Source organism: Theropithecus gelada, chromosome 9 (genome assembly GCF_003255815.1).
Source record: "Theropithecus gelada isolate Dixy chromosome 9, Tgel_1.0, whole genome shotgun sequence".
Taxonomy (NCBI): domain Eukaryota; kingdom Metazoa; phylum Chordata; class Mammalia; order Primates; family Cercopithecidae; genus Theropithecus; species Theropithecus gelada.
This window is the reverse complement of record NC_037677.1, coordinates 62,382,229-62,407,768: the sequence shown is the minus strand read 5'-3', so window position 1 is coordinate 62,407,768 and position 25,540 is coordinate 62,382,229. Positions and strand designations below refer to the sequence as shown.

Here is a 25,540-nt window from a genome sequence, read left to right as displayed (position 1 = left end):
CCATTGTAACCTCCAGCCTCGTGTGGCAGGCACTGCGCCCTCATTAGCAGTCCTGCAGCAGCGACCTGGCACTTTGCTTGCTGTGGGCGCTAAAGAGGTAGAATCCCATCAGCAAAGGGTCTGGGTGAGCCTGGGGTAGAGCCGTGGAAATGAGGAGGCCCTGCCCATGGCTGGGCATGCTCTGGGGGCAGGAGCAAGGAGCTGAGACCCATGCAAGCCAGTGTGAGCAAGTGGGGTGCCCACAGAAAGGACAGCACAGGCAGGTCATAGCACTGCAGCCACAGGCAGGAGACAAAGTCAGTGGGGCCTGGGACAGCCATGGTAGGAGGCTCTTGGAGGCCCTCGTTTCTGTTTTGTCTCCTGCACTGTGTTCTGCTCCGCTCGCTGCAGGTGGGCTTCCTCTGACTGCCCGTGGCATCTCTGCCACCCTGTAACTGTGGCTTGTGTTGGCTTTCGGCCTGTCATGGTGCTCACTCCAGCCAGATAACAAAGATCTTTCTTTTCAGATTCTCAGAGAAAATTGATTTAATTTCTCAGGCCCCACCTGATTGATGTGGCCTGGGTCCGAAGTTACCTGGAAGAAATGAGAGTGCCTAGACCCATCATCTAGAGCAGAGCTGTGGTCATGAGGAGCAACTGTTCTTGGAAGGAGGGTGGGCGGGGAGGCAGCGGTTGGCATCTCTTTGGGTGAGGTGGACAGAGCACTCTGTATGAGTCAAGACACCCGATTTCCACTCATGGACTCTGCCATGATCCACCTGTGAGGCCTGGAGCAAGGCACGCCCCCATCTGGGCTCATTTTCACATCTATAGTCCATCCTAGGAAATGGAGAGCTGGACTGGATGACCCCAAGGTTCCTTCCAGCTCCTGCATTCCAGCCATCCAGGGTGGTGTATGGTCAGGACTGGCTTCCTCGTTTAGAAGCCTCCCAGGCCCCCAGGTGCCCCTCTCACCCCTGCCTCAGATCCCACCTCTCCCCTCACAGGCTCTCAAGCCCATTGTGGAGGGTCTCCTGGGGCTCTTCCATCCTCATCTTGTCTTCAGCAGCCAGGATCCAATCAGCGGAGATGTTCTCTTTCTGAATTTTAAGGTGCCCATTTGTCCCAAGTTCATGGTGAAGAGATTCGTTGACTGTTTACACTATTTATAATACTTCCCCCTTTATGTGGGGCTCATCTCACCCTGCCTGTAATGGTATTTTATTACTATAGTAATAAGCGCAATGACCATTTATTGAATATTTCTCAATGTTGCTGTGTATCTGGCCCAGGGAGACTCTCTTTTTTTCACACTTTATCTCATATAATTCTTTTGTTTGTTTGTTTGTTTGTTTGAGACAGAGTCTTGCTCTGTCACCCAGGCTGGAGTGCAGTGGCATGATCCCGGCTCACTGCAACCTCCACCTTCTGGGTTCAAGCCATTCTGCTGCCTCAGCCTCCCCAGTGGCTGGGATTACAGGCACGCACCACCATACCCAGCTAATTTTTGTATTTTTAGTAGAGACAGGGTTTCACCATGTTGGCCAGCCTAGTCTCGAACTCTTGGGTAGGAGCTGCTAACAGCTCCATTTTACAGATGGGGAAACTGAGACCAAAAAGAAGTTTAACAGCATATGTCTGCAATCTCCCAGGGGAAAGGTCCAGACTCATAGTTAGGGAGTCTAACTCAGAATTCATGCTCTGAGCCACCAGGTGTCACTCCCTGTAGCCTAAACCCAGATGCACCTGGCCCCATAAAGCAAATCTGCTTGTGTTGAGTCTGCAGATCTGTGTGCACGTCTGTGCATTTTCCATGGAACAGCAGCTGGGTGCTCGGAGAAGCCCCCAGTGTATGTGCTGATGAGCGCCCCTCCTTCCCCCCATCTACTTCCCTGATAGAGCGTGGTGCCCAGGACCTGAAATGCAGGAAGTCAGCATTCTTTTCTCTCCAATAGTTTGTCCCTTCTAAGCATATGAATGGCTCCTTGCCAGGCCCATTTAAAACCTTCTCTAAGTTATGCAGAAATTAAATGGGTTTTCACCGCAGGGCATGAAACATAATCCAAGAAGGTCAGATGTGGAGACCATCACTTCTTTTTCCCCTTTTCCACCATTTCCTGAATCTTGCTTTTAAATCCTCTGATCAGATGCAGGAGGATCAGAGAGGCTTCCCCCAGGACCATGCGGTATGGACAGTCAAATGTCCTCGCCTCCCCGAGGCAGGGAGCTGGAGAGCTGACATCTCACGGGAGCCATCCCTCTCCTGTGGGCGCCAGCTTCATCCAGAGTGGTTTAAGTAGACTGGCCGAGTGCTCTGAAGTGAGGGCTGGCTGTTTTGGTGGTGGTGGTTGTTATTGTTGTTGTTGTTAAACATTTGGTAGAATTCACCAGTGAAGCTGTTGAGTCCTGTGCTTTTCTTCGTTGGAAGATTTTTTATTACCAAATCAAATAAACATAAAAGCATAATGTTGAATTAAAAAGCAAGTTTCAGAGTGATCTATTTGTATATGAAAACCATCTATTTACAAACACCCATGAAACAGTATCTTATATTCATGGCTAGATATAGATACATATGAAGTATAAAAACAGACTTTCACACAAGGGGCTGGCAGCTCGGAAATCAGAATGTGGTCATCCTTTCTTGTGGCAGGAACCGTGGGCCCCCATGAAGTGTTTCATTCTGGGTTCATGGGACTGGCTCTGGCGCTTATGTGTGATCTAGAGAGAGAGAGGGCAGGACAGAGAACTGTGGGTTAGCTGAGAACCTCAGAAAGATCTCCTCAAGTGGGAGGAGAGGTGGAAATAAGGGATGCTAAGGTACCCAGGGCTTAGCAACAGGGGGAAGTTCTACCCCTAGGGCTGAAGGGAGGAGAGGAACATAGTGTTATCAGAGCCCACTGAGAGTTGGGGCTGGGGAGGAGAGCCTGCTGGGGTAGAGCTGGAGGGGGTAGAGGAAGTAAGACCCCAAACTCTTTCTCTTCCTGCTCTGGGAGCTCCTACCAGAACTTCCCATTGGCAGAACCCGACTGGAAGCCAGCCAGCAAGAGAGCCTGGAGATGCAATCCACTGAGGGCCCGGGGATTGGGGAAAGGCAAAACTGGGTGGATCATGGGGCCAGGGGGGTGGGTAGACAGGGAATGCCCTGGATGGTACTGTTGATATCAGTGCTTCTTGACACCTCCCTACGCCACCCTTGAAGGTGCCCTTGTCTGTGCCCCTCTAGGTTTCCAGAAATTAAAATCACAGCTACTGTCTTCTCAGCACTTATGTGCTGGAATGTTTACACTCATGAGCTTGTGTATTCTTCACACTAACCCTATGAGATATGATTAGCTTCAGTGTACAGTGAAGGGATTAAGGATCAGAGAGATTATGTATTTAACCCAAAGACACACAGTGAGGCTGGGATTCCAACAAATGGTCTGTCCATCCCTGAAACTCTAGCACTTGTCTGCTTTGCCCCCTTGCAGACTTGATTCTGTTTTGGAGGGAATGAGCATCTTCCAAGCAGCTGAATTAGGACGGGTAAACCTAGCAAAGGAAAAGCACATTCAGATGTCCAGAGGTGTGAGGGAGCCTGCTGGGTTCAAGAAGTACAAATAGCTCCATTCCCCTAGGAAATAAAATGTGAAGGGGGAAACAGGGATGGACCACAAGGATCTGTGTTCTATGCAAAGGGCACTGGGGAGTCACGGATGGGGAGGAGGAGAGGGGTGTCCTGCATCTGCCTCCTGTCCCCAGTGGACAGAGTGGCTGCAACAGGCAGGACATGAGCCTGCCCATTCAGGTTGACACTTGTCTGCTGATGGGGGCAAATCCACAAACCCAGGAAGAACCTTCAGCAGCCCCATGGCATTGTTCTCCGCAGGCCCTTTCCAGCCTGACCCGGGGCCCTGTGAAGAGCACCCCTATATTAAGTGCATGGTCTGTCTGTGAAGGGCTGCCAGGAGGGAGGCTTGAGGTTGGTCCCCAGAAAGGAAGCCTGCAGCTTGGGCAGCCAAGGGGCATTTGACAGAAGAAGCGAAACCACCAAGAAACAGGTTTGGGGACCATAAGACCCTCATCCAGAACTCCAGGATCAGCAGATCATCTTTGGAGCTGGTGCTGTTTACAGCCACCAGGAGGCCATCAAAAAATGAAGAAGAAGGAAAAAAAAAAAAAGATATTGCATTTTAAATGTTTGGGCCCCTCCTAGAATGAAAATGACAAGGCCTCGGGTCTGGTCGGCTGAGGGATGTAGAGAATGGGCTTTGGGGGACTCGGTTCTGATGGCACAGCTGCTCCGCGCCGGCTCACCCTTGTACTTGGTTTGCTCTCACCCGCAGAATACACCGGTGGGGACGCCCATCTTCATCGTGAATGCCACAGATCCCGACTTGGGGGCAGGGGGCAGCGTCCTCTACTCCTTCCAGCCCCCCTCCCAATTCTTCGCCATTGACAGTGCCCGCGGTATCGTCACAGTGATCCGGGAGCTGGACTACGAGACCACACAGGCCTACCAGCTCACGGTCAACGCCACGGTGAGTCTCCACGCTGGGGCCCCGGCAGTTCCAGCTGCCTCTTCCCACCCTGGAAGAGAGCAATGGGGCATTTCAATGGGACACTGACCCAGTGGCACACACTCGAGGATCTGTAATAACAATAGTGGTGACAGTCATGATAGAAATGAGGCTGGCATTGCTGAGGCTTCGTGCTGTGTCCCTGGCACCGGGCTGAGCACTTGAAGGGACTTTAAACCTCAAACATCCCTATGTCATAAGTATTGTTAAGATGCCCATTTTGCAGATGAGAAAACTGAGGCACAGGAGCAATTCAGTGACTTTCGATGGTCACCCAGGAGCCTGACTCCGGCTCGGGTAACCTCCTTGAGACATTCTTAGTGCAGGGTGCCTCTTGCTCTCTGGGACACAGGATAGAGGTGTTCACCCAGCTGTGTCCTGACACCGTCCAACATGCAGGGCCCAGAGGAGTTCAGGCATCCTGGCTCTACTCTACAGAGTGGTGTCCTTCCACAGCATTCCTCTGGCCAAGCACATTGCTGGCCCCTGGGAATTCCAAGATGAGCGAGTCAAGGGCAGAAGGCAGGAGAGGGTAATTATCCCATCTGATGGCTGACTCTGCTGAGAGTCTCACAGCCCATGAGTAGTGGGGGAGCAAGAACCCAAGCCCAGGTTGTCCACCTCTCAGTCCAGTGCCCTGACCACCGTGCCCCATGGCTAGACATCTCCAGGTCTCAAGAACATTGCAGCATGCCCTTTGCGCCAGCTGTTTGGGAGATCCTGGGAAATAGGCAAGCCACACTCTAAATAGGGTCCTCCCCCTACCCGTCCCCTCTCCCTGCTCCCAGCTGCTATGTCGGGGCATAGCTGGAGCCATCAGCTGGCAGCAGGGCCATAAGCTGGCCTGTTGTCCCTTAGATTCTGTTGACAAAGCTTGTGCCAAGAGCAAAAAAACATGGGAATCCCTCTCACCCCTCCAGGTCCCATCTGCCTGACACACAGCATCCACTCCTGACCCACATAGCTGTCGAGGGGGCTGCCGGCAGTGCTGGGGGCTCTCCGTGGCAGGTCACAGGCTGCAGATCCAAGGCTCTGGATCTGGACCGGGTTGAGAATCCAGTTTTGAAAGATGGGGTGCCCCAAGGCTTGGCCAAGATGCAGAGAAAGGCCTCAAGAGCTAGGAAATGCAAACTTCTTGTTTGTCTCTGGCCCAGTGGCTGTGAGGGAGGTCACTACAGGTGACACTCACATTCTTTTCTTCTCCCCTGGTTAAGTGTTAGTTGCCTGGGAGGAGCTGTGTACTACTGTTTGTAAAACTGACTTCGGGGGTCAAGAGGACGTGCAAGCCCAGGATTTGCTTTTTGTGCACATTCGCCTGCACCTTGCACGCAGCCCGGCACCCACACATGCACTGCCCCTCCACCGCACTGTTTGCACACACCAGGGCCCGGAAACACACAGATGCTTGCCCGCTGTCAGATAATTTCCATCCACCATAAAAATGGCTTTGGACCGTGAGGAATAGACCAGAGCTGGGCACAGGCAAGAATGTGGGTGGCGGGGCCTATCCAGAGGCCTGGGCTCAAGCTGGGATGATGAATACAGTTAAATTGCCATTACTCTCCCAGAAATCATGCTTGGAAGCAGCAGAACGGGAGGGGCCCTAGAAGTCCCTCTCTAGATGGCTTCCCCCTTGCTTCTGGAGGAGCTGACACCAAGTCCTTCTCGGGGCTGGCGCTGGGCCCTTGGCTGCTAAGCCCTTCCCCAAGGAAGGAGATTCTCGTGCCTGGCATTACAGGCAACAGTGTGAGTTCCCAGCCACCGCTGAGCAGGTACCAGGATGGGGAAATTGAGGCATCCTCTGGGAACAAGCTGCTGACAGCCATGGGCCCCAGAGTCACAGCTGGGAGCCTGGCAGGATCCCTCCCCTTTCCCCACCACAGAGTCCAGAGTGGGCTGGGCAGGGGCATTTGTGGCATGAGCAGGACTGCAGCCACAAGGATGGGACAGAGAGGGCCTGTGCCAGGCTAGACAAAAGCCAGCTGCCTGAAAAAGCCTGGTTATGGCAAATCAGAGCCGCTGTCATCCCCTGTCCAAGAGGTCAGGGGACTTGTTTTGAGCCTCTCCACTCTAGTCCTGGGTGCCTGGTGGTCATTCAGGTCCCTGGCTGGGAGCTCTCCCCATGGGCAGTGCCCAAGCCTGCGGTGCGGGCTCTGGTCCTGGAGCCTGAGAGCCTGCCCCCCGAGAACCTCTCTGCTCACCTCCTGCTTCCAGACCTTCCCCTCCCTTGCAGTACGCACTCCCATCCCTGAAGGCCCCCCCCACCCTCTCCTTGGCTGTCCCTGAGGATTCCTAAAGACAACCACCCCTCCCTTCTCCTAGACACTGCAGCTCCATCTCTGCAGGCCAGGAGCAGGTGCCAGGCTTCTTGGAACACCAGGAATGCCTTGCATCATTCAAGTCACCCCAGACAAACCAAGGGAGATCTAACCTGGGGACAGTCGCTCCTCAAATCTTAACTCAGAGAATATTCCAGCCCGAGGGGCCTTAGAAGTCATTCACTTGAGCCCCTTCATCTCACAGAAAAGGACATCAGATTCCCAGAGGGAAAAAGAACTCATTTGAGGTTACTCAGCAAATTAAGAGACCGAACTGGTGTTAGAGCTCTAAGTCAAAACTGTTAGTGGCAAATTTTTATGTGAAAGGATTTGAGTTCTGGCTACACACTTGGAAGTTGTATGACTGTGGGCAAGTTACTCAGCCTTTCTGAGTCTTTGTTAACTCATCTGAATAATGGGCCCATTGTAACTACAGATGCAAGTGAAGTGCCCGGTAGAGTGGCTGCCACCTCATTTGTGCAAAGCACTGCAGTTACTGTTACTGCTGGCTATTGTTATTCAGTTGCAGCAGGCTACTTAAACAGTAGGAGATAGGTTTTGGGTTTTCTTTCTTGCCAAGCATTAAAAAAATTTTTTTTGAGATGGGGGTCTCGCTGTGTTGTCAGGCTGGAGTGCAGTGGCTGTTCACGGGTGCAATCTTGTTGTACAACAGCCTCAAACTCCTGGGCTCAAGTGATTGTCCCACCTTAGCCTCCTGAGTAGCTGGGACTACAGATGCATTGGCGAGGTTTTATACAATGAAATTCCCAGCTGACGGTTTAAATATTGCTCGCCCGGCTACAGGGGGATGGCCTATGTGACCTCTCAGGATTCTTTCTTGGAGTCCCCCGAATGTCACAGACCCTGGAGCTCCCCCTGCTGGTTAGACTGGGAAAAGTCCTTAACCCGTAAAACCCCAGCCCAAAGCAAGAGACTCATGAATGCAGGAACGCAGGTGCCACAGTAATCCCCTCTGTGGCCTTTCTTCCGAGGAGTCCCCATCCTTGTCAATCCCCTGCTGCCCTAGGATGAGTGGGGGCAGGAAGTGGGCACAGAGAGGGGTGGCGGCCCCCGGCTGAACTCAGCAAAGGAGCTGAAGGTGGCACCATATCTACTCCAAGCTGGTCATCCCACCACCCGATGTCCAAGGAAGTCAGGCCTGGGCTGCTAGGGGCTGGAGGTCTAGCTGTACCCCAGCCCTGCTTTGTAACACTGGATAAGCTGTCTTCCTCTGGACCTTGGGGATGCTGTTTGTGTTTTCCTGTACAGTTCAGAAATCACCGCGGGTTCTTAGAGTTCTTAAGCTTCCTTTAACCAAGCCCTTCCCTGCTGGAGTGCAAGAGCATGGGGGTGTGTGTGTGTGTGTGCGTGTGTTTGCACATATGTGCTGCACAGTGCAGGTCTGTGTGTGTGTACATATGTGTGTGAGTGTCCCCACCATCACTCAGCCTAAGGCTGTGTGTTCTCTCTGCTCTCTAAGGATCAAGATAAGACCAGGCCTCTGTCCACCCTGGCCAACTTGGCCATCATCATCACAGACGTCCAGGACATGGACCCCATCTTCATCAACCTGCCTTACAGCACCAACATCTACGAGCATTCTCCTCCGGTAAGACTCCTGGCCCTGAGGGACTTCCTTCTGAGCTCCTGTTAGGGATTAGCCCTGTAGTGGGCCGGGCTCCTCCTTGGCTCCTGCACAGTCCCTGTGCGTGGCAGTGATGGGTGTCCTGGCACAGTGAAACCCCAGCCACTCTTCACACCATGCCCATCTCCTCACCCTCTCACTCTACCCCAGGGGCTCCTTGTGGCAAAGAACAAAGGCTTCCAGGGCAAGTAACGGGGAGCCATTCAGACAGACTTATGTGGAGGGATGGGGATCCCATGCAAAATCCAGCCTGGGCTGGAGAATGGATCTAGACTCAGTCTGGCTCCACAGAACATCAGTGTAGCTCAGCTGTGTCCCTGCCGTGTCAGTCTGTCCCTCTCTGCTGATGAGCACTGCCAGAGATGGTGGCAGCTGCCCTTCTTCAAGGGCCTTCTTGGCCCCAGCTCTTCCCTGCGAGCTTGCAGCTCCTGCTGCCCTCCCTAACGCCCAGTCTTTGGATTTCTTAAGTCCAGGTTTCCAAGAAAGGCTCCTGATTTTTCTGGTGTGTTGCAAGGTCATAGGTCACCAGCCTGTAGATCGGCTACCCATGGGTGTCTTAGAGGACAAAACATGCCTCGGCCCACTCTGCAAGGCTGTGGGTGGGGCAGCTTTGCTCAGCTGTGGGCCAGATGGGCAACGGCAGCCATCTCTAGTCTCATAACCACTCGTGCGTCTGTGCAAACTTGGATGCAACACCAGCTCTGGGTGGAAAAATTAGAAAAAGCTACCTCCCCTAGGCAGTCACAATCCCTGGTCATCAGCTTAGGGAACAGCATTTGGGGAAAGATAAATGAGCCCCTTCTTTTGAGGGAACTCAGTGTGCTTAGAGGAAGGACTCATCTTTGGGAGCAAAGTGGGGCACCCGCCTGAGGTTCGCGGGTGTTCAGGGCCCCACCCACACCTCCGCACAGGCTCACAGAATTGAGTGTGACAGACGAGCTTCCCTTGACTGGGGTGCAGGCTGTGCTCCTGGGCCTGACCCCTCATTTGGAGACCAGGGCTGCCCTGACCACTGGCCTCCCTTCAGAGCATGAGGCCCCAGTCTCCTAGTGTGTGGGGCTGGCATTCGGCCACTTCCTTCTTGGGGCAGGTGTGGAGGGAGGCTCTAAGAAGCAGGATCCTTTCCAGCCTGCTACTGTTGAATGTTTGAAGCTGCTTTGAGAGTAGAGGGGTACAGATCAATGCTCCCAATTCCCCAGCCTTCTCTTTCTTAGCATTCTGTGGGCAGTGGGAGCCCCAGCTTTTGAGACTGAAGGCCGACTCTTCTCAGTGCAGCCCAGCCCATTTCCCATGACTTTCCTAGCCCCCTTCTGCCCCTAGCCCAACTTTGCCAGGCCAATACCTTTACAGCATCAGGTCAGCCCTGACATGCTATTTTCAGATGAGGCAGGGCCCACAATCTGCCCATGGCCCCTGGGCATCTCCTGAGTGCTCAGCACTCTTGAACAACTTGCCCCACCTCTGTTCCCCTGAAGGACTGGAAGCGTGCAGTCGGGCAGGGACAGGGTCTGCTGTGGGCATAGCACACAGTGTGTGCTCAGGAGATGGTTATGGAATGGACAAATGAACAGGCACCCTCACCCTGGGCAGACCAACACCCTGGGCAGACTCACCCTCCTGCACCCTCTCCGCCCCTGTGCCTGCTCTTGTCACCAGCCCAAAGTCCACCCACCCATTCTACCTTTCTTATAATTTTTTCACTCTACCTTTCTTATAATTTTTTCCCTGGCTTCTTCCCTACCTGTCCCAGAGACAGCAATTCCTCTCCCTCAACCCTGGCAGAATTAACTCTCTCTATGCTGCATAATTTTCCACTTAATTATAGTCTTGCCTGTAATGTTACCTATATATGTGGGCTACTTCTGAGCCCCCAGTAATCAAGGTACTTGCGTCTCTGGAACATGATCTCAGCCTTCCTTTGGGTCTCCAGGGCATCATGCCCAGGGCTAAGGGCAGGGAAGATGCCCAAGGCCAACTAGATTGAAGTACAGGACACGGTGGTGGCCGGGCTGGCAGAGGAGCTCAAAGGAGTCCCACACTGCCGTACTCACTTTGGCTGAATCACACAGCCTCCTGACCACCTCCTCACTGGGAAAGGGGGATAATTGTGCCTGCAACGGTGCCTCCCTCGCCTTAGGGTTTTAATGGTTGGAGATAATGCACATAAAACACATAGCAAGTGCTGCCAATTAGCGGACATTAAACTACGCTGGGCAGTGACCTGGTCAGTCAATTACAGTAGCCAGGTTGGGTTGGGGCTCCCAGCTTCAGCTTCCTTTCAGAGTCGTAATAGTTGGCTGTTAAAAGATGTGTGTTCCTGGTGTGAGTGTCCCCTGAGACCCCTAAGTTGTCTTTTTCTAGTATTGTTTTTAGTATTTCGTGCAATGCTCAGTGTGCGTGTTTTCACTTCAGACCTGCAGATTTCGGAGCTGTCCATCCATTCAGTCTGCACTTCATCCTTTTATGCACCCATCAAACATTGATGAGGCTGTCCCATGTGCAGGCCCCATGCTAAGCCATGCCCTCTGCTGTCCAAGTGATCCCACAGGCTCCTGCTAGGGCAGCCCCCTCGGTCTCAGCAAACCAGATCCTTGCCCTTCTTAACTCCCGGTCTCCTGATGCTCCATTTCTTGGCATATGCTATGATTCTCCTCTCTCAGGGACAGGGATCTTGATGTCTCTTTGCCTCGCCAGTATTGCTCCTTTGTCTCCACAAGGGCACTAAGGCCCATGCCCAGGGATCTGCTAGACCCTCAATCTGGGTGGTGCAGGCTTGAACCCCGTAGCTTGGCTTATGGCTGGACTGGGGGAGCCAGAGAAGGCAGTGCATTGAGGGTTTCAGACCCTCCAGCCTTGCCCGGCTCCACTGGTGCCCACAGAATCCACCTCTGTGTCCACACACCTCTGCCCTTCCTCTGGTCTCCACACGTGAGGAGTTCCCGAGTTCCCTTGCCTTTTGCAGAGCCTCTGTCCTGCAGGCTGATTCCCCTGCACTCCCAGCCTGATCTTTCCTGGCTGCTAATTGGTTTCTGTGCCTTGATCTGGGCCCTCCATGTCCCTTTACAGTGTAGAACCCTGATTTAATGCAGCAATTCCCCAGCCAGGCCCAGGCTGAGATGCACCCTGGCCTGCTCTGCCTCCCAGGCCAGAGGACCCCAGCACCCCCATTCCCAGCCTTGCCTCTGCTGCCCCGGGGCCCCAACCGGACCTTTCCCCATTCTCCCCAACTCCCCTTCTTTATCTGCGGCTCGCAGCATGTATGCCTCCCCCTATCAGCGTATCGGGCTAGCATGCCTCATCTAAAGTGTATATATTACCTAATAAAATCCTTCTTATTTGGGATTATTGCATCAGATTTTAATTTCCTCACTCGAGCAGCAGCATGTCGGCCTGCCCGTCAGTGAAGGGCCGATAGAAGGTGAAAAGAGCGGATAAACTGCACAAATTACTGCCAGCCGATGCCTATCAGCCCTTCGACTGGAATTGACTGGAATTAAGGACTGAGAAATAGGATTTGCTACCTCAGAATCTGCTGTGGCAGCTCTCATCGGAAGTCCCTTTCAGCCCCCACCAGCCTGCCCCCTCCAAGGACGCCTCCTGTTCCCGAAGCAAGCTGCCCATTCACCTTTCAAGTCCTTAATCCCGTCATGGAAATGGGGTAGGGGGTGTCCCAGCTGAGCTTGCTGAGAAGGAGGAGGACATGGACCCCTGAGGCCAGGCACAGCCCAGCTGGGCTCCTGTGTCCACAGTTTTCCTGACAAGGGCATCTTTGGAAGGGACAAGCCACAGAGGGAAGAGACTTGCTCCCTTCTGGAGAAGTCCAGCTTCTCTCCACTGTGTCCCCACTGCCCGGGCCTCAGAGGCTGGGACTGCCTCTCACACCTCACCCACATCTCAGCTTGGCACACCCACTGGGTGCAGAGCCCTGAGCCCTTGCCTCCTCCAGAGAGCAATGGGGTCCCCCGGGCCCACCCCACATGGCCCTCCATTCCCCAGTCACCCTGCCCCTTTCCCCTCCCCACTGCACCTTGTGACCCTCAGCAAATCCCTGAGCACTCTGAGCTTCAGTTTGCTCATACATACCCCCATGTGAGGAAAGAGACAGGGGGAACCTTGCTGGGTGCCCCACACAGTGGCACATCGTGGGCACTCCACTCATGCCAGTTCTGCCCTGGAGGCTGCTAGCTGTCCTCACGATGCACAGAAAGCCCCTTGCCGCTAGGTAGAGATGATTAATGTGGGGTGTTGGGGAGTCTGAATTTGCTGAAATTCTTTGGAAAAAACCACATGGATGTGCATTTTCTGGGAAGAGGCCCCTGAGTTGTCCTCAGATGCACACAGCGCTTCTAGGCCCAAATAAATAGTAACAATCACGTTTATAGCATTTGCCGCACGTCAGGTGCTGTTCTGAGTGCTTCACGTTTATCGGCTGCTGATGGCTGGGGATTGTGATTTTTACCCATTTTATAGATGGGGAAAACAAGGCAGCAAGAGGTTACAGGTACCTTAAAGGATTTGAGCGCACGCAGTCTGGCAGCAGAGTCAAACCCTTAACCAGCTTGTGGTGCTTGTCCGCTCCTCCCATCACAAACAGCTGGGCCCCTGCAGGCCTGCACGCTGTAGCCTCTCTCTCAGGAGGCTTCCTACTCCCTGAAATGTGGATTCCTGTGAAGGGCAGATGCCCTTGGCAGGTCGCACCCTGGTACACACCGCAGCTGGACTGGCTCCCTGGAGAAGCACAGCAGGCCGCGTGCCCTTGGGAGCAGGGCCGGCTCTGGGTTGAGCACAGCCGCACTTCTCCATCCCCTGTCTTTGGAAATAAGTTTCAGTATATTGAAAATATAATCACTGAGCCTCTGAAACAAGAGCTGTGGGCTCCCAGGAGCCCTCATTCCTCCCTGTTAATTCCTTCTCATAACATTTCCAGTCTTTCTGGCTGCACTTGTATTAAAAGCTCAGGGTTTTATTAAAAGTGGATTTATTTACCCAAAAAGAGATGAAACCCCAGACTTTGCCAGGAGCCTGTCAGACCTTGCTTCGTGGAAGCTCGGGTATGACTCTTGTGGGAAGAGTCCCCGTTGTCCTCCTGTCCTGGTGAACCAACTGCCCTCCACAGAGCCCTGCCCGCCCAGGAGGCCTCTGGGCAGCCCCATGCAGGAGCCCAGCACGGGCTCTGAGGACTGAGGGCACTTTGGTCACCAGGTCTCCTCTACACAGGCCTACACCAGCCCCCTCGTGCCTCCTCCTGAGGATCACTATCCGGGGCCTGGCCTAGCCCTGCCCTGCATGTGTGCCTGGAACGTGCAGTTGCCCCTGAGTACTGCTTAGTGACTCTCTGGGGTGGTGCTCCGGTGGGCCTCAGGCCTAGTTATCCTAGCAGGCCAAGAGAGCATGGAGCAACTGCTGTGAAGGGATACCAGTGCCTGGGGAGGGTGAGGTAGGGGGGTGCCTCTGCTGTGTCATGGCAGCAAGACTGGGTGGAGTTAGAGGAGGAGCAGCTTGTCCCACAAAAGCGCAGGGTGTGCCTGTCAGGGAACAAGCCTCTCTGCACAGGTGAGGGGGGTGGGGGTGCAGCGCAGGCTTCAGCCTCCTGCTAATAGACAGTGAGTGTAGAGAAGTGGCCAAGGCCACAAGAGCCCCTCATTAGCCATGCAGATGCCAGAGTTGACATTTCCCTAGGGGGTGGGGACAGGCTTGTCTTGCTCTCTATCACCCAGGGGAACACTGTGGCCTGGAACCAGAGCCTCAGGCAAGCAAGGTGGGCAGGCATGGCTGGCACTGGCCATGGTGCGATAGGACCTGGGGAGCCAGGTAAAGGCTGCCCCGGGCAAGGGGTGACTCAGCGAGTGGTGGCGGTGACCTTAAACCCTAAGGTTTAAGGGCTCTGTGAAGGTTTAAACAAACTCTTGTTTGTTCATTTGTTTATTCAGTCAATCAACAAACCCATTAATTGATATTTGAATGTGCCAGTTGTATGCCAGGATCTCTTCCTAGGACAGTCTTATGCCTCCAAGCACTAGGCTGAGCTCTGCCTTCTACCCAGAGCACCTTCCTCTTCATGTTTTCTCCCTGGCAAACTCCTACTCATGCTTCATGACCCATGCTGAATGTTGCCATCTGTACAACAGGTTGCCAGTTCCTCCAGGTGGACTTCTCACCTTTTTGGTACTTACACATGGCTCCATCTGAGTCACATGTGTATTCACACTCCTCATATGTGTATAGCAGCTGTCTGCTCAGATATCCTTGACTTCATGCCATAGGCTGTGCTCCCCAAGAACGCATTCCCCTGGCTCCCCATCCTATTAGTTCCAGCTCCTGGACCCTTCTCCACCAGTGCTGCAGAGAGAATGAATAGGGGTGTGGGCAGAGCCATTCCAAGCAGGAATTGCCAGGCACAGCACTGTGTGGGCCATGGTTCCTAGGGCCATGGCAGCCTCTGGAGTTGCCATGGTCATCCCCCGAGATACATGCTTTCACGATTTATGCTTTCATCCCTAAGGTAATTGATCCATCATGTTCTCCTTATTCAGACCCCAGTGAAAACCAGGTCCCAGGCTTTTTGCTGTTATTCTTATTAAGGTGGGGGGAAAGTGAGGCCAGAGAGGTGCAGCAACCTTCCTAAGGTCACACAGCAATGTGATGGGTGGTTGAGCTAGAGACCGGATCTCTTTTCTCTTCGCTGGATGCTCCTCATCGGTTCTTCTTCCATGGTGGTCCATCTGAACAAGGGATATGCGAAGGGGAAAGGGGAATGATAGCATCGGTAAGGTTGGGCTTCCCCATGGACCACAGGGTGTTTGCCTGGGAACTGCAGTGTGTGCCCAGGGCAGCTGAGGCCTGAGCCCTTGGCACCTACTTCCTGGTTTGCCCTTGCAGCCAGGATCAGCCTGGGGAGGGAAGCTGTGGGTGCCATGACAGCTGCAAAGAAAGACAGCAGCCAGGGGATCCAAACTCAAGTCCCTCCTCTCTTCTGCCAGGGCACGACGGTGCGCATCATCACCGCCATAGACCAGGATAAAGGACGTCCCCGGGGCATTGGCTACACCATTGTTTCAGGTAAGGCAGAGGCTGCCCCCTCTCCTCTCACCCCTCTGTCCTCCACCCAAGGAGAGCCAGTAGGTGTCTCAGGCTCTGAGGGCTAAGGAGAGGTCTGTGGGCATGTGGGACAGGGTAGAAGACCTGCCTACAGGGACAGTCCTCGCCAAAGGGCCAGGAAGGGGACCAAGTGAAGGCAGTAGGAACAGGGAGAAGAGATGCTGGGAAGCCGACAGAGGCTAAAATGTCTGGGGGCTGCTTGGCTGGCACTGGGGGGTGGGAGCGTGTGCTGCTGTCCACGGTCTGAGACACTTGGGCACTTTGGGGCTCTGGGCCTGGGACTTGGGTGACTCCCATGTAACCTCCTCCAGCCCTCTGGGTTTGTCTTTTTCTTTTCGTATTTGATGAAAAGGTGGCAGTTCTAACATCATTGTAGAACAAACGGGGCTGCAACTACAGCTGATTTCATGTTCTTTTCACATTTCCAACCCTTAGGAATTCATGTCACATCTGGAATGTTGCAGGGGGGAACATCGGCCCTCTTGCCACCAGATGCCTTGGTTGAGCAGAATAGTGACTGATGGCAGAGATGGTTCTGGGTGACAGGATCCCTGACCCACGCCCCACCCAAAGACTGACAAATGGCAGCTCTGTTCGGCTCTCCCAGGGCTGGTTGGTTTTAGAGCAAGGATGCCTTGAGGATGCGGCGAGAGGCTGCTCACCCACAGACTCTGGCTCTGCCCACCCCCCATACATGCCACTCACCGCCTCCCTGCCCAGCCCACGAGTCGGTGAAGGGTCAGCCTGGTGTATCTGGGCAGGCCAGGCTGATGGCCGAGAGGACGTCTGGCCAGTTTCCACCCACTGCCTCTCCCTACCATACCCCCCACACCCCCAGAACCGGGACTGGCATTGCTGGAGTAGCATCCTGCCCCTGAAGCTCAGAGGACAGCAAGGCATAGAGATCAAGAACATGGAGGAGGAGGGAGTCTACTGTGTCAGTCATTTTGGGTGGGTCCCTGTCCCTCAATTTGCCTGTACTTCCACAAAATGGGAGCAGTAAGAGTACCTACCTCGAGGTAATGTAAGAGTCAGATGATTTAACATATAAAGGGCCTAGTTAATGCATGTAAAGTACTGCATAAGTGTTAGCTATGGTTATTACTAGAGCTAGCAGCTAATGCTACCTTGGGAAGCTAGGGGTTAGCTAGTAGGAGGGAGACATCTCATGTCCTTGGCAATGCAGGAAACCAGGGGTGTCCCCCTGGGACCTGCAGCTGCTGACATGACTATTGTTTTGTCTCTAAGCCCAGGGTACTCTGGGACCCAGAGCCACTCCCAGCCCAGCGCAGGTGGTGACCGGCAGCAGGAGCATGGATTTGGGCCTCTGCACCACCCCCTCCCCGCATTTCATCATTCTGGTGTCCAGCACAGGACCTGGTTAGCATAAACCCTGATACGTACTTGCAAAATGAGTGAATGTCACTCTAGGGGAGTGAGTGTTCAAACTTCAGCTTGCCCAAGATCTCCTGGGGCTCCTACCCAAAATACAAAGTCCTTGGGCCCCACGGAGATTCTCCAGGAGGTCTGGGATGGGTCCAAGAATGGTCCTTTCTCACAGCAGTTCAGGTTCAGGCAGTCCTCAGATGGGGATGTGAGGAAGCCAGGCCCAGGAAGGAAACTGTTCTGCAAGAAGGCAGGACCCGCTTGGGAATCGAGGCCCTTTCTAGGTGGGCAGAGGGGAAGAGGAGGCCTGTCTTGGTGCTGATCTTCTTCATGAATTTTGCAAATTGAGACACAGTGTAAGAGCCTCCCAGTGACCAGGGGCTTGTGCTGGAGAACTGAGGGAACACCGGTGAGCCCTGGGTGATGGAGCTGGGGAGCCAGGACAGAGTGGCAGCAGGAAGGGAGTGCTCAGCTGGGCGGGGGCATGTCTCTCATGTGCTGACAGCCTCTGGGCTGGTTTCAGATACACCCCAGCCTGGATGGAGGTGGGGAGCAGAGAGCCAGGACTTGGTTCAAGGTCATGCTTAGAATGGGAACTTCTGCAGAGACTCTGAGTCCATCCTCCAGGGCGCTGGTCCATTCCAGGTTCATGCTGGGTGCCAGGCTGCCAGTCCAGACCCTTGGGTCCTCTCCAGTCTTCAAATAAACCCTGATAGCTCCAGCCAGAACCATCTCTCTACTCTCTCCCTCTGGGGAAGGAGGCTGGAGGGCTGAGCTGCTGAGCCTTTGGTGTCTGGGCTGGACTCTGGAGCTTGCAGTCCGGGCACAACTGGGGCAAAATCTTCTGGGACAGGCTCCCAAGTACACATATCAGGGTGAGAAGGGAGACCCAAGATTTGAAACCACAGAGAAGGGATGTATGTGGAGGTGAGGGCAGGAGGCAGAAACTTCTGGAAGGCCTGAGGCATTCAGCATAGCTTTATAGGATTCCCACTGCCAGCACAGATGTGTCTTAAGGGCTTTTAGAAAGGATGACAAATGGGTTACTTCTCACATGCCAGTTTTGATTGATTGGTAATGGCTGCCTGCAGAGGATCATGGAACCAAACAGGCTCATGAGCGCAGTATTCAACTGGTAGAGTCTGCTATGGATGTGGCAAGGGAGAGGGCCACTATGTGACAAATATTTGCCATCCTTGGTATGTTACCACTTGAGCAACACTTGCTGGGTGGCCTTAGATCTTCCTCTACCTATTTTGTGGATGTTTGTCACCACCTTGTGTCACCCAAACCCCTGTTGGGGAATGAGCAGCTCGAGCAAAGGGCAGTCCTTCTCTTTCTTCCCTACCCATCCTGACTGGCTCAACAGGGCTGCCCCTACCTGCCATTCCTGCCCCCTTCTCCCTGGCCCTGGGCTGGCACAGTCTCCCTGAGAGCCATCCTCAGCATGAACCTAAAGCAGGTTGATGGGCAGGAGGGCACTGTCCCCAGGAGAGCAGGTGGACAGCGGGCTAGGATTTTGGCCTCATCTCTACTTCCTTCCGCCAGGGTAGACGCGGCTGAAAAGAACATTGTCTGCCAAGGGTCTGTGTCACACACCTGCCTCTCTGGTGACATTTGGTCGCAGCCCTCTCCTGGGTGGCCTGGCCAGTGCCTGTTTATTGGGAAGCAGGCAGAAGGGATGGTTCATGTCACCCTGAGGGCATCTTCACAGCTGACTGCCCCAAGCTTGCCCTGAGTGCCTAGTAGGGGCCTGCCCCAGCCCTAGCAGCTCAGGAACCATTTTCCTTTGAAAGAAAGAACTAAGGGCTTTGTAGCGGGTGGGCAGAGCCAAGTGGAGAGTCCTGAGTGTGGTGATGTGGGTGACTCGAGTCTCTGGGACACCCCCAGAAGCCTGGGCTGGTGGTGGCTCTGTCTGCAGTGGGTGAGGCCTATCTGCCCCACGTGGCTGGAGACAGGCCTGAGCCCACAATGGATCCATGGCTCACAGTTAACCTGCCCAGTCCCCTGAGGCCCTGTCCCCTCCAGGCTGTTTATCAGCCCTGCAACTGTGGGGATTTATGTCTGCACACCAGTGCTTTCCCCATTACTAATGACCCCTCTGTTTTGCCAAGAACAAAGAGGCCTTCAGCGCTAAGTTATGGCTCCATTGCCATCAATTTGTTCTCAGCTCCTCGTGGCCAAACTGAGACTGAGGAATGACAAGTTCTTTCCCATAGATGACCTGGCATGGGTCCCATCTTCTCCCTCAGCCTGTACCTGCCCTGCCACCCACAAGTGGCATCATTTTCTTGGGGCCTGACCAAAACAGAGTTCTGCAGGCTCCCGTCCCCAAAGGACAGCCCCAGCCTGTGGTCTCAACAGACACCCCCTCTGGCCTCATCCTTCCTCTGCCAGACAGACACAACCCCCCTTCAAGGGGCAGCTGCTTTCGCCCCCCTCCCTCCGACCAACAGAGCACTGAACTTGGAGTCAGAAGTTGTGGGTTCGAGGCCCAGCTGTGCCACCTGCCAGCAATGTATCTGAGTAAGGGGTTTGACCTCTCGACCCCGTGGTCCTCGCCCACGGAACTGGGTTAATAATCCCCACATGGGTGAGAAGGTGCTGGAGAGACTTGAAAGGGCCATAAAATATTAAGGATTATTAATTGTCAAGGAACAAGCAGGACCCAGGAGTCCTTGGGACTCATTCATTCATTTCCTCATTTGTTTGAGCACAGGGCAGTGGTTGAGAGTACAGGCTCTGGAGCCATTGTCCATGGTGGTGACCTCTAGCTGTGCCAGCCAATGCATTTGCCTATTAGCCCATGTAGCTCCTGGGCACTTGAAGTGTGGCTAGTCTGAGTTGAGAGATGCTGTCAATAAAACACGTAGGATTTTGAAGACCTAGTGTGCAAAAGAAGGTGATAAAATATCTCACTGGTAATGTTTTATATTGATGACATGTTGAAATGATAATATTTTGGATATACTGGGTGAAATACAGCATATTATTAAAATTAATGTCACCTATTTCTTTTTTGTGACTACTAGAGAATTTAAAATCACCCATGTGCCCATATTCCAATTCTGTTGGCGGCTCTGTTCTAGAGTTAGGTGGCCTCGGCTTAGCTTCTGCCACTGACCAGCTGCACAACCTTCTAAGCATCCATTTTCCAATCTGTAAAATGGAGATGATAACAGCCCCTGCCTCACAGGCCTATGGGGGTTTAGTGAGCTGAGCCAAGTCAGCACACAGAAGAGCACCTGATCTTGTAGCTAAGGCACTGAGCAGAGTGGACTCTTCATTCCCACCCACAGTTGACTGAGGGCTTTCTCCGGGCCAGGAGCTATGCTGATGTCCTGAGAGGTGGTGGAGACCAGGGCACCATCTTCGCCCTGGGAACCTGCAGTTTGGTCAGGAGACAGACCTATGCAGAGGCAGCTTTGTTCCCCGGGTGGAACTCTGGGAAGAGGAGGCACAAGATATGCTGATGTTGACATGGAGTGATGGCTCCCTGGGGGCCCGTTAGACTGTTTTATCTACTTCTGTGTGTGTTCAAAAATATCCATGATAAGAAGAGAGAAAGGATCCTTGGGAGGGGGTGCCTCAGCCACTCAGCGCAGGCTGGAGAGACTCCACAAGGAGACATCACAGAAGCCAGGCACTGCAGGAGGAGTAAGAATTCAACGGAAAGAGGGGCGGACAGGCAGAAAGAACAGTATGTACAGAGACTCTGCAGTAGGAGAGGAGCCACATTCATGCATCTGCAGTAGCTCAGCGTGACTGGGCGCAGCGCACAGGGGAGGCAGTGGCGGGGGGGTGGGGGAGTCAGGTGGTGAGGCTGCAGAGGGAGGCCGGGCTGGCCATGCAGCATGTGGGGTGCCCAGCTCAGGAGAATGCCAGCCCTGGTCCTGAGAGCAGCAGGGGGCCACCTGGGGGGTCTTGGGGGGTGGGGTGCATGGTCAGGAGTGCTTTTGGGCAGCTCATTGTGGTCAAGGTGGAGCAGACAGGTTGGGGGACAGCAGGTAGGAGCAAGTAAGGAAGAGGTTGGGGTGTCCAGCTGAGAGTTGCAGCCCCGACTGCTCGGCCACAGGCCACACTGGAGGACAGAGCCAGACAGAGGCCAAGGGGGGCGTGGAGGCCTTGGAGGAGGTGCTGACGAGACAAGTGCCGTGGGTGAGGGCAGAACTCTGTCCTCTTTTCATGCTGAAAAGGCCTAATCTCTTCTTGCTGCCCACATCCATTTCCCCATCTGCTGTCGTCCACAGCTCAGGACCATCCCCCAGAGTGAGGGGAGGAGAACCCTGTTTATTGGGTGCCTGCCATGTACCAGGCACAGCCTGGACACAAGTTATCCCTCAAAACAGTCTATGAGAGAGATGTAGACAAGGAAAGCAAGGCTCAGAGAGTTTACATATATTGGCCAATAGTCACAGCTACTAAGAGGCAGAGCAGGGATTCGAACCCAAGTCCCTCAGGTTCCAGAACCTCCCAGTTTCCATGACAACCCACTAGTTCTCAAAGTGTGGTCCCCAGAGCAGCAACATCAGCATCGTCTGGGAATTATTAGAAATGCAAGGTTTTGCATCCTCACTAAACCTGAAGAATCAGAAACTCTGGGTGCGCCCAGGCAACGCTGATGCTGCTGGCCTGGGGACCACACTTTGAGAAGCTCTGTTCTAAAGGAGCGTGTGTTCTCAATGGCGGCAAAATTTTGTACTGGGGAAGATCTTACTCTTTTAATGTATAAAGCAGATTTACATTATATCCGTGGTGTTGACATTTCATGTCAGGGGAGGAAAGTAATTACATAAAAATGTCTAAAGTGGCTCCTGGGGCAAGGGATTGAATGGGGTGGGTGATGATGAAGAGAAGGTTGAGAAACACAGGGCTAGAATCAAGGGTAAGTGAGAAGTATCAGGCCAAAACCCCTCACTTTCAACTTGAAAGGCAGTGGCCTCACTTCCAGGTCACACTGGGGTACTATGTTAGTGAAGAACAGAGCTTTCCCTTGCTTGTCTCTGAATTTTATTTTAATGCTACCAAGTGAGGAGGTACATTGGGTGCTTTAAAATACATTGAAATACACGAAAATACATTGATTGCTTTGAAGGGAAGTGTGTGTGTGTGTGTGTGTGTGTGTACACAGGGAGAATAATCAGATACAGTCACACTTGCACAAGCTCACACCCCCGACATATGCCAATAACTGAATTGGGCGCCTGGCCATGGCCTGGTGGGGGACAGCTATCATAGGAGACCATCGTGCGAAACACTTCAAAGCCCTTGTGATTAAGCTGCTTGGCATTTTCTCACCCTGAGAAGTAAAAACTCAGGAAAAGCAGAATTGCTTTGGAACTCTGAATCGCACACCACAGCTCCTGGCTTGGGGTAGCACAATGGGTGCCTGGAAGCCCCAAACATCTCGGGGCATCTCGGGGAATGGCTCACCTGGCTGGAGCCAGAGGTCACCAGGAAGGAGTCCAGGGCAGATAAGAGAGGGGTGGCAGGGCAGTTGCTAGAAGACATAGAAAGCAAAAAGAAGTAGGTTCTTGAGTGCAGCTGGGGTGGGGGAAGTGAACACGGGGTCACTGGGAGATTCATCTCACACAGTTCTGGGTGGATTGGAGCAGGAAGCACTTGAATGAGGGCGATCTGCTAACAGGCTGTGACTCTAATCTATCCTTGCTGAGGGGAGGTCTGGGGGTCATTGTGGAGATGTATAGGAGCCGAGTCAGCAGGCTCTGGTGATGTACTGAAAATAGATGATGCAGGAAAAGGAGGAGACAAATAAACTACTAACGTCTGAGTCTAGGTTTCTCGGGTCATGGTGGTGGCCTAGGCAGAAAGGGACATATTCATAAGAAAAGCCTGTTAAAATCTGTGAATGCCACCCTAGACCCACATGTACCAAAACACCCCATTCTTCACCTATGGCAGACATCACTAATTGATCCCAGCACAAGGATGGGCCTCCAAGCCTTTCTTACCTGCCCTCTTGCAGCCACTAGCAATTGAGAAGCATTCTCTCTCAAGCTAGAACAAGCCTACCATCCAAAGTGTAGGTTTAGCCCATTTGCATCCTGTAGCTCTCTTCTTTCAAGAATATCTAGGGACAGAGCCTCTGGAGGGTTTTTAATTTAATTATACAAACACGCTGGCCTGTTATTTACAGTTCTCTCCCATCATCATGCCGAAACAGCAACAATGTATCACACCAACGCTCACTTTCTTCTGATGAGCCACAGGAAAGTCTGCACTTCTTCCTTCCCCCGATCTTTCTCCCTCTTCTCTCCAGGCTGCGCTTCCTGCCACCCAGCCTCTCCTGGTGCTCTCATGAGCCCACCTTTGTGATAAACCAGTCTTTACAGCCATGCTCATGATTCCCTGTTCTTCCTCTCTCCTTTAATGAGGTCCTGTATGCTCTTTGTCAGTAACAGTGGCTTGCCCCTTGNCCCACACCTTACCCACACCTTACCCTCACCTTACCCACACCTTACCCTCACTTTACCCTCACCTTAACCACACCTTACCCTCACTTTACCCACGCCTTACCCACACCTTACCCACACCTTGCCCTCACCTTACCCACACCTTACCCACACCTTCCCACACCTTACCCTCACCTTACCCACACCTTACCCACACCTTACCCTCACCTTACCCACACCTTACCCTCACTTTACCCTCACCTTAACCACACCTTACCCTCACTTTACCCACGCCTTACCCACACCTTACCCACACCTTACCCTCACCTTAGCCTCACCTTACCCACACCTTACCCTCACCTTAGCCTCACCTTCCCCACACCTTACCACCTGTGTGTTCCTCCTCCACCCCATTCCCTGCCTCCCATCCCCCAGAACCACATATTTGAATCCTGTATTCTCTTATTCTCTTCCTTGTGGGAAATATCTTATCGCATGTGTGTGGATGACATATTGCTTGGATTTAGTTGTCTTTGAACTTTATTTTACAAGTATCATGTTATACATAGGCTCCTGGGACTCATATTTTCTCCTCAATAGTATATATCCAAGACTCATCCATGCTGTCAGGCGGGTATCATTTTTCATGTTTACTATGCATATTACTCTATCATGGGAAAATACTGCAGTTTACTTATCCATTTCCCTGTTGATGGGTTGATTACAAACTGTGCTGCTATAAGCATCCATGTATCTCTCTCTGGATGTGTTCAAGAGTTTGTCTTCAGCTACATACGTCATCTCTCACCCCCATCATAACCCTCGAATGTGGCTGGCTAGAGCTGTTTAACAGATGAGGAAGCCTAGACGCAAAGAGCTCATGAAATATGCTTAGGGCCACATGGCAAATGAGCAGCAGACCCAGGATTCAAACCGAGACCTTCCTGCTTCTAAAACTCACATTTTTTTCTGCTATTGTTTGCTATTCTGCCTGAAAAGCCAAGGGATTTATGTCAGCCTGGTGGTCTGTGTGTAGGAGTGGAATATTAAGATTCATTCAATCATTCATTTATTCATTCATGCATTTGTTCATTCATTCATTCAGCTAACCAGTGAGTACTTATTCAGTGGCTACTGTGTGCCAAGCTCCATGCTAGACCCCGGGACCAGCTGTGAACCATCACCACCCTCATGGAGTTCACATGTTAGTGGAGGAAAGGGATCGTAAATAAATCAGCAAAGACAGTGTTTCCCCGGTGTGTTAAAAACGTCAGGAAGAAAACGCCAGGGTGAGGAGAGGGTACCTAGGATGAGGAGGCATCTAGGAAGGGGATTTAGGAAGGCTGGACCAGGGAAATGTCAGCTGCCTGCCTCCACCTTTCCAGGCTATGGGCATGGGAAGAGATCCTCATCGCTCCCGCCTCAGAAAAGGTCTCCAATATCTTCTGGGGGCTTTGAACCTGAGACGAGCCCCTCTAAGCAGCTCAGATTCCCAGCTCCCTTTTTCATCTGACTCCCTGGATGACTGCTCAGCTTTCAAGGCAGCCCCCAGCCGAGGCTAATCTGAAATAAAAGTTTTTATTTATCTAGCTTGATACCTGGTGCAAGGTTAAATCATACAAAAGAAAAAGCAATAAGAGAGAAAGATTAAGCATAAGGCGCTGTCTTAGGCATGCCCTTTTGCAATATGGTTACAAAGATATTAAACCTGAAGACACCCGCAAGTCGACATTGCTATTTCCTTGTCTCTCTGGGCTCAGCTTAGCCGCTGCTGGAGCAGGAAGGATGACAGAACTCGGTGGGGGCCGTAGGAGGGAGACCCCCTGGGGTACCCTGCAGAGAGAGTGAGCAGCCAGATGGAGTTCTAGTTACTCAGCCCATCAGCCACCTCCCACCCCACACAGCTCTGATTCATGGCTTCCCTGGGGAACAAAAACATTGACATCTGCACCTACGTTTCTATCAGCGTGTCCGTGTCATCAGTATTTATTATGTGCCTGCCACGGGCAAGGCACCCTGGGAAGAGAGAGCAGGCAAGAAACCTTCATCACAATCCCTTCCCACAGTCAGCCTGGGCTCAAATCTCAGGTGACCTTGAGCAGGTTACATCCACCTGTGCCTCAGTTTCCTCATCTGTGA

The 25,540-nt window shown here is 52.9% G+C and overlaps 1 protein-coding gene across 6 annotated transcripts in view; it reads left to right on the top strand.

The window, feature by feature from the left end:
- Nucleotides 1-25,540, top strand: part of CDH23 (cadherin related 23) — a 419,472-nt gene that overhangs the window by 166,689 nt on the left and 227,243 nt on the right. For 5 of the 6 annotated variants that reach the window (XM_025397731.1, XM_025397735.1, XM_025397732.1 and 2 more), the window contains 3 exons: nt 4,308-4,502; nt 8,340-8,468; nt 15,485-15,563. In XM_025397731.1, the coding sequence (XP_025253516.1) occupies nt 4,308-4,502; nt 8,340-8,468; nt 15,485-15,563 (403 nt within the window). Of the gene's footprint in view, nt 1-4,307; nt 4,503-8,339; nt 8,469-10,601; nt 10,624-15,484; nt 15,564-25,540 lie in introns of all 6 variants that reach the window. The other variant, XM_025397736.1, reaches the window with a different exon arrangement.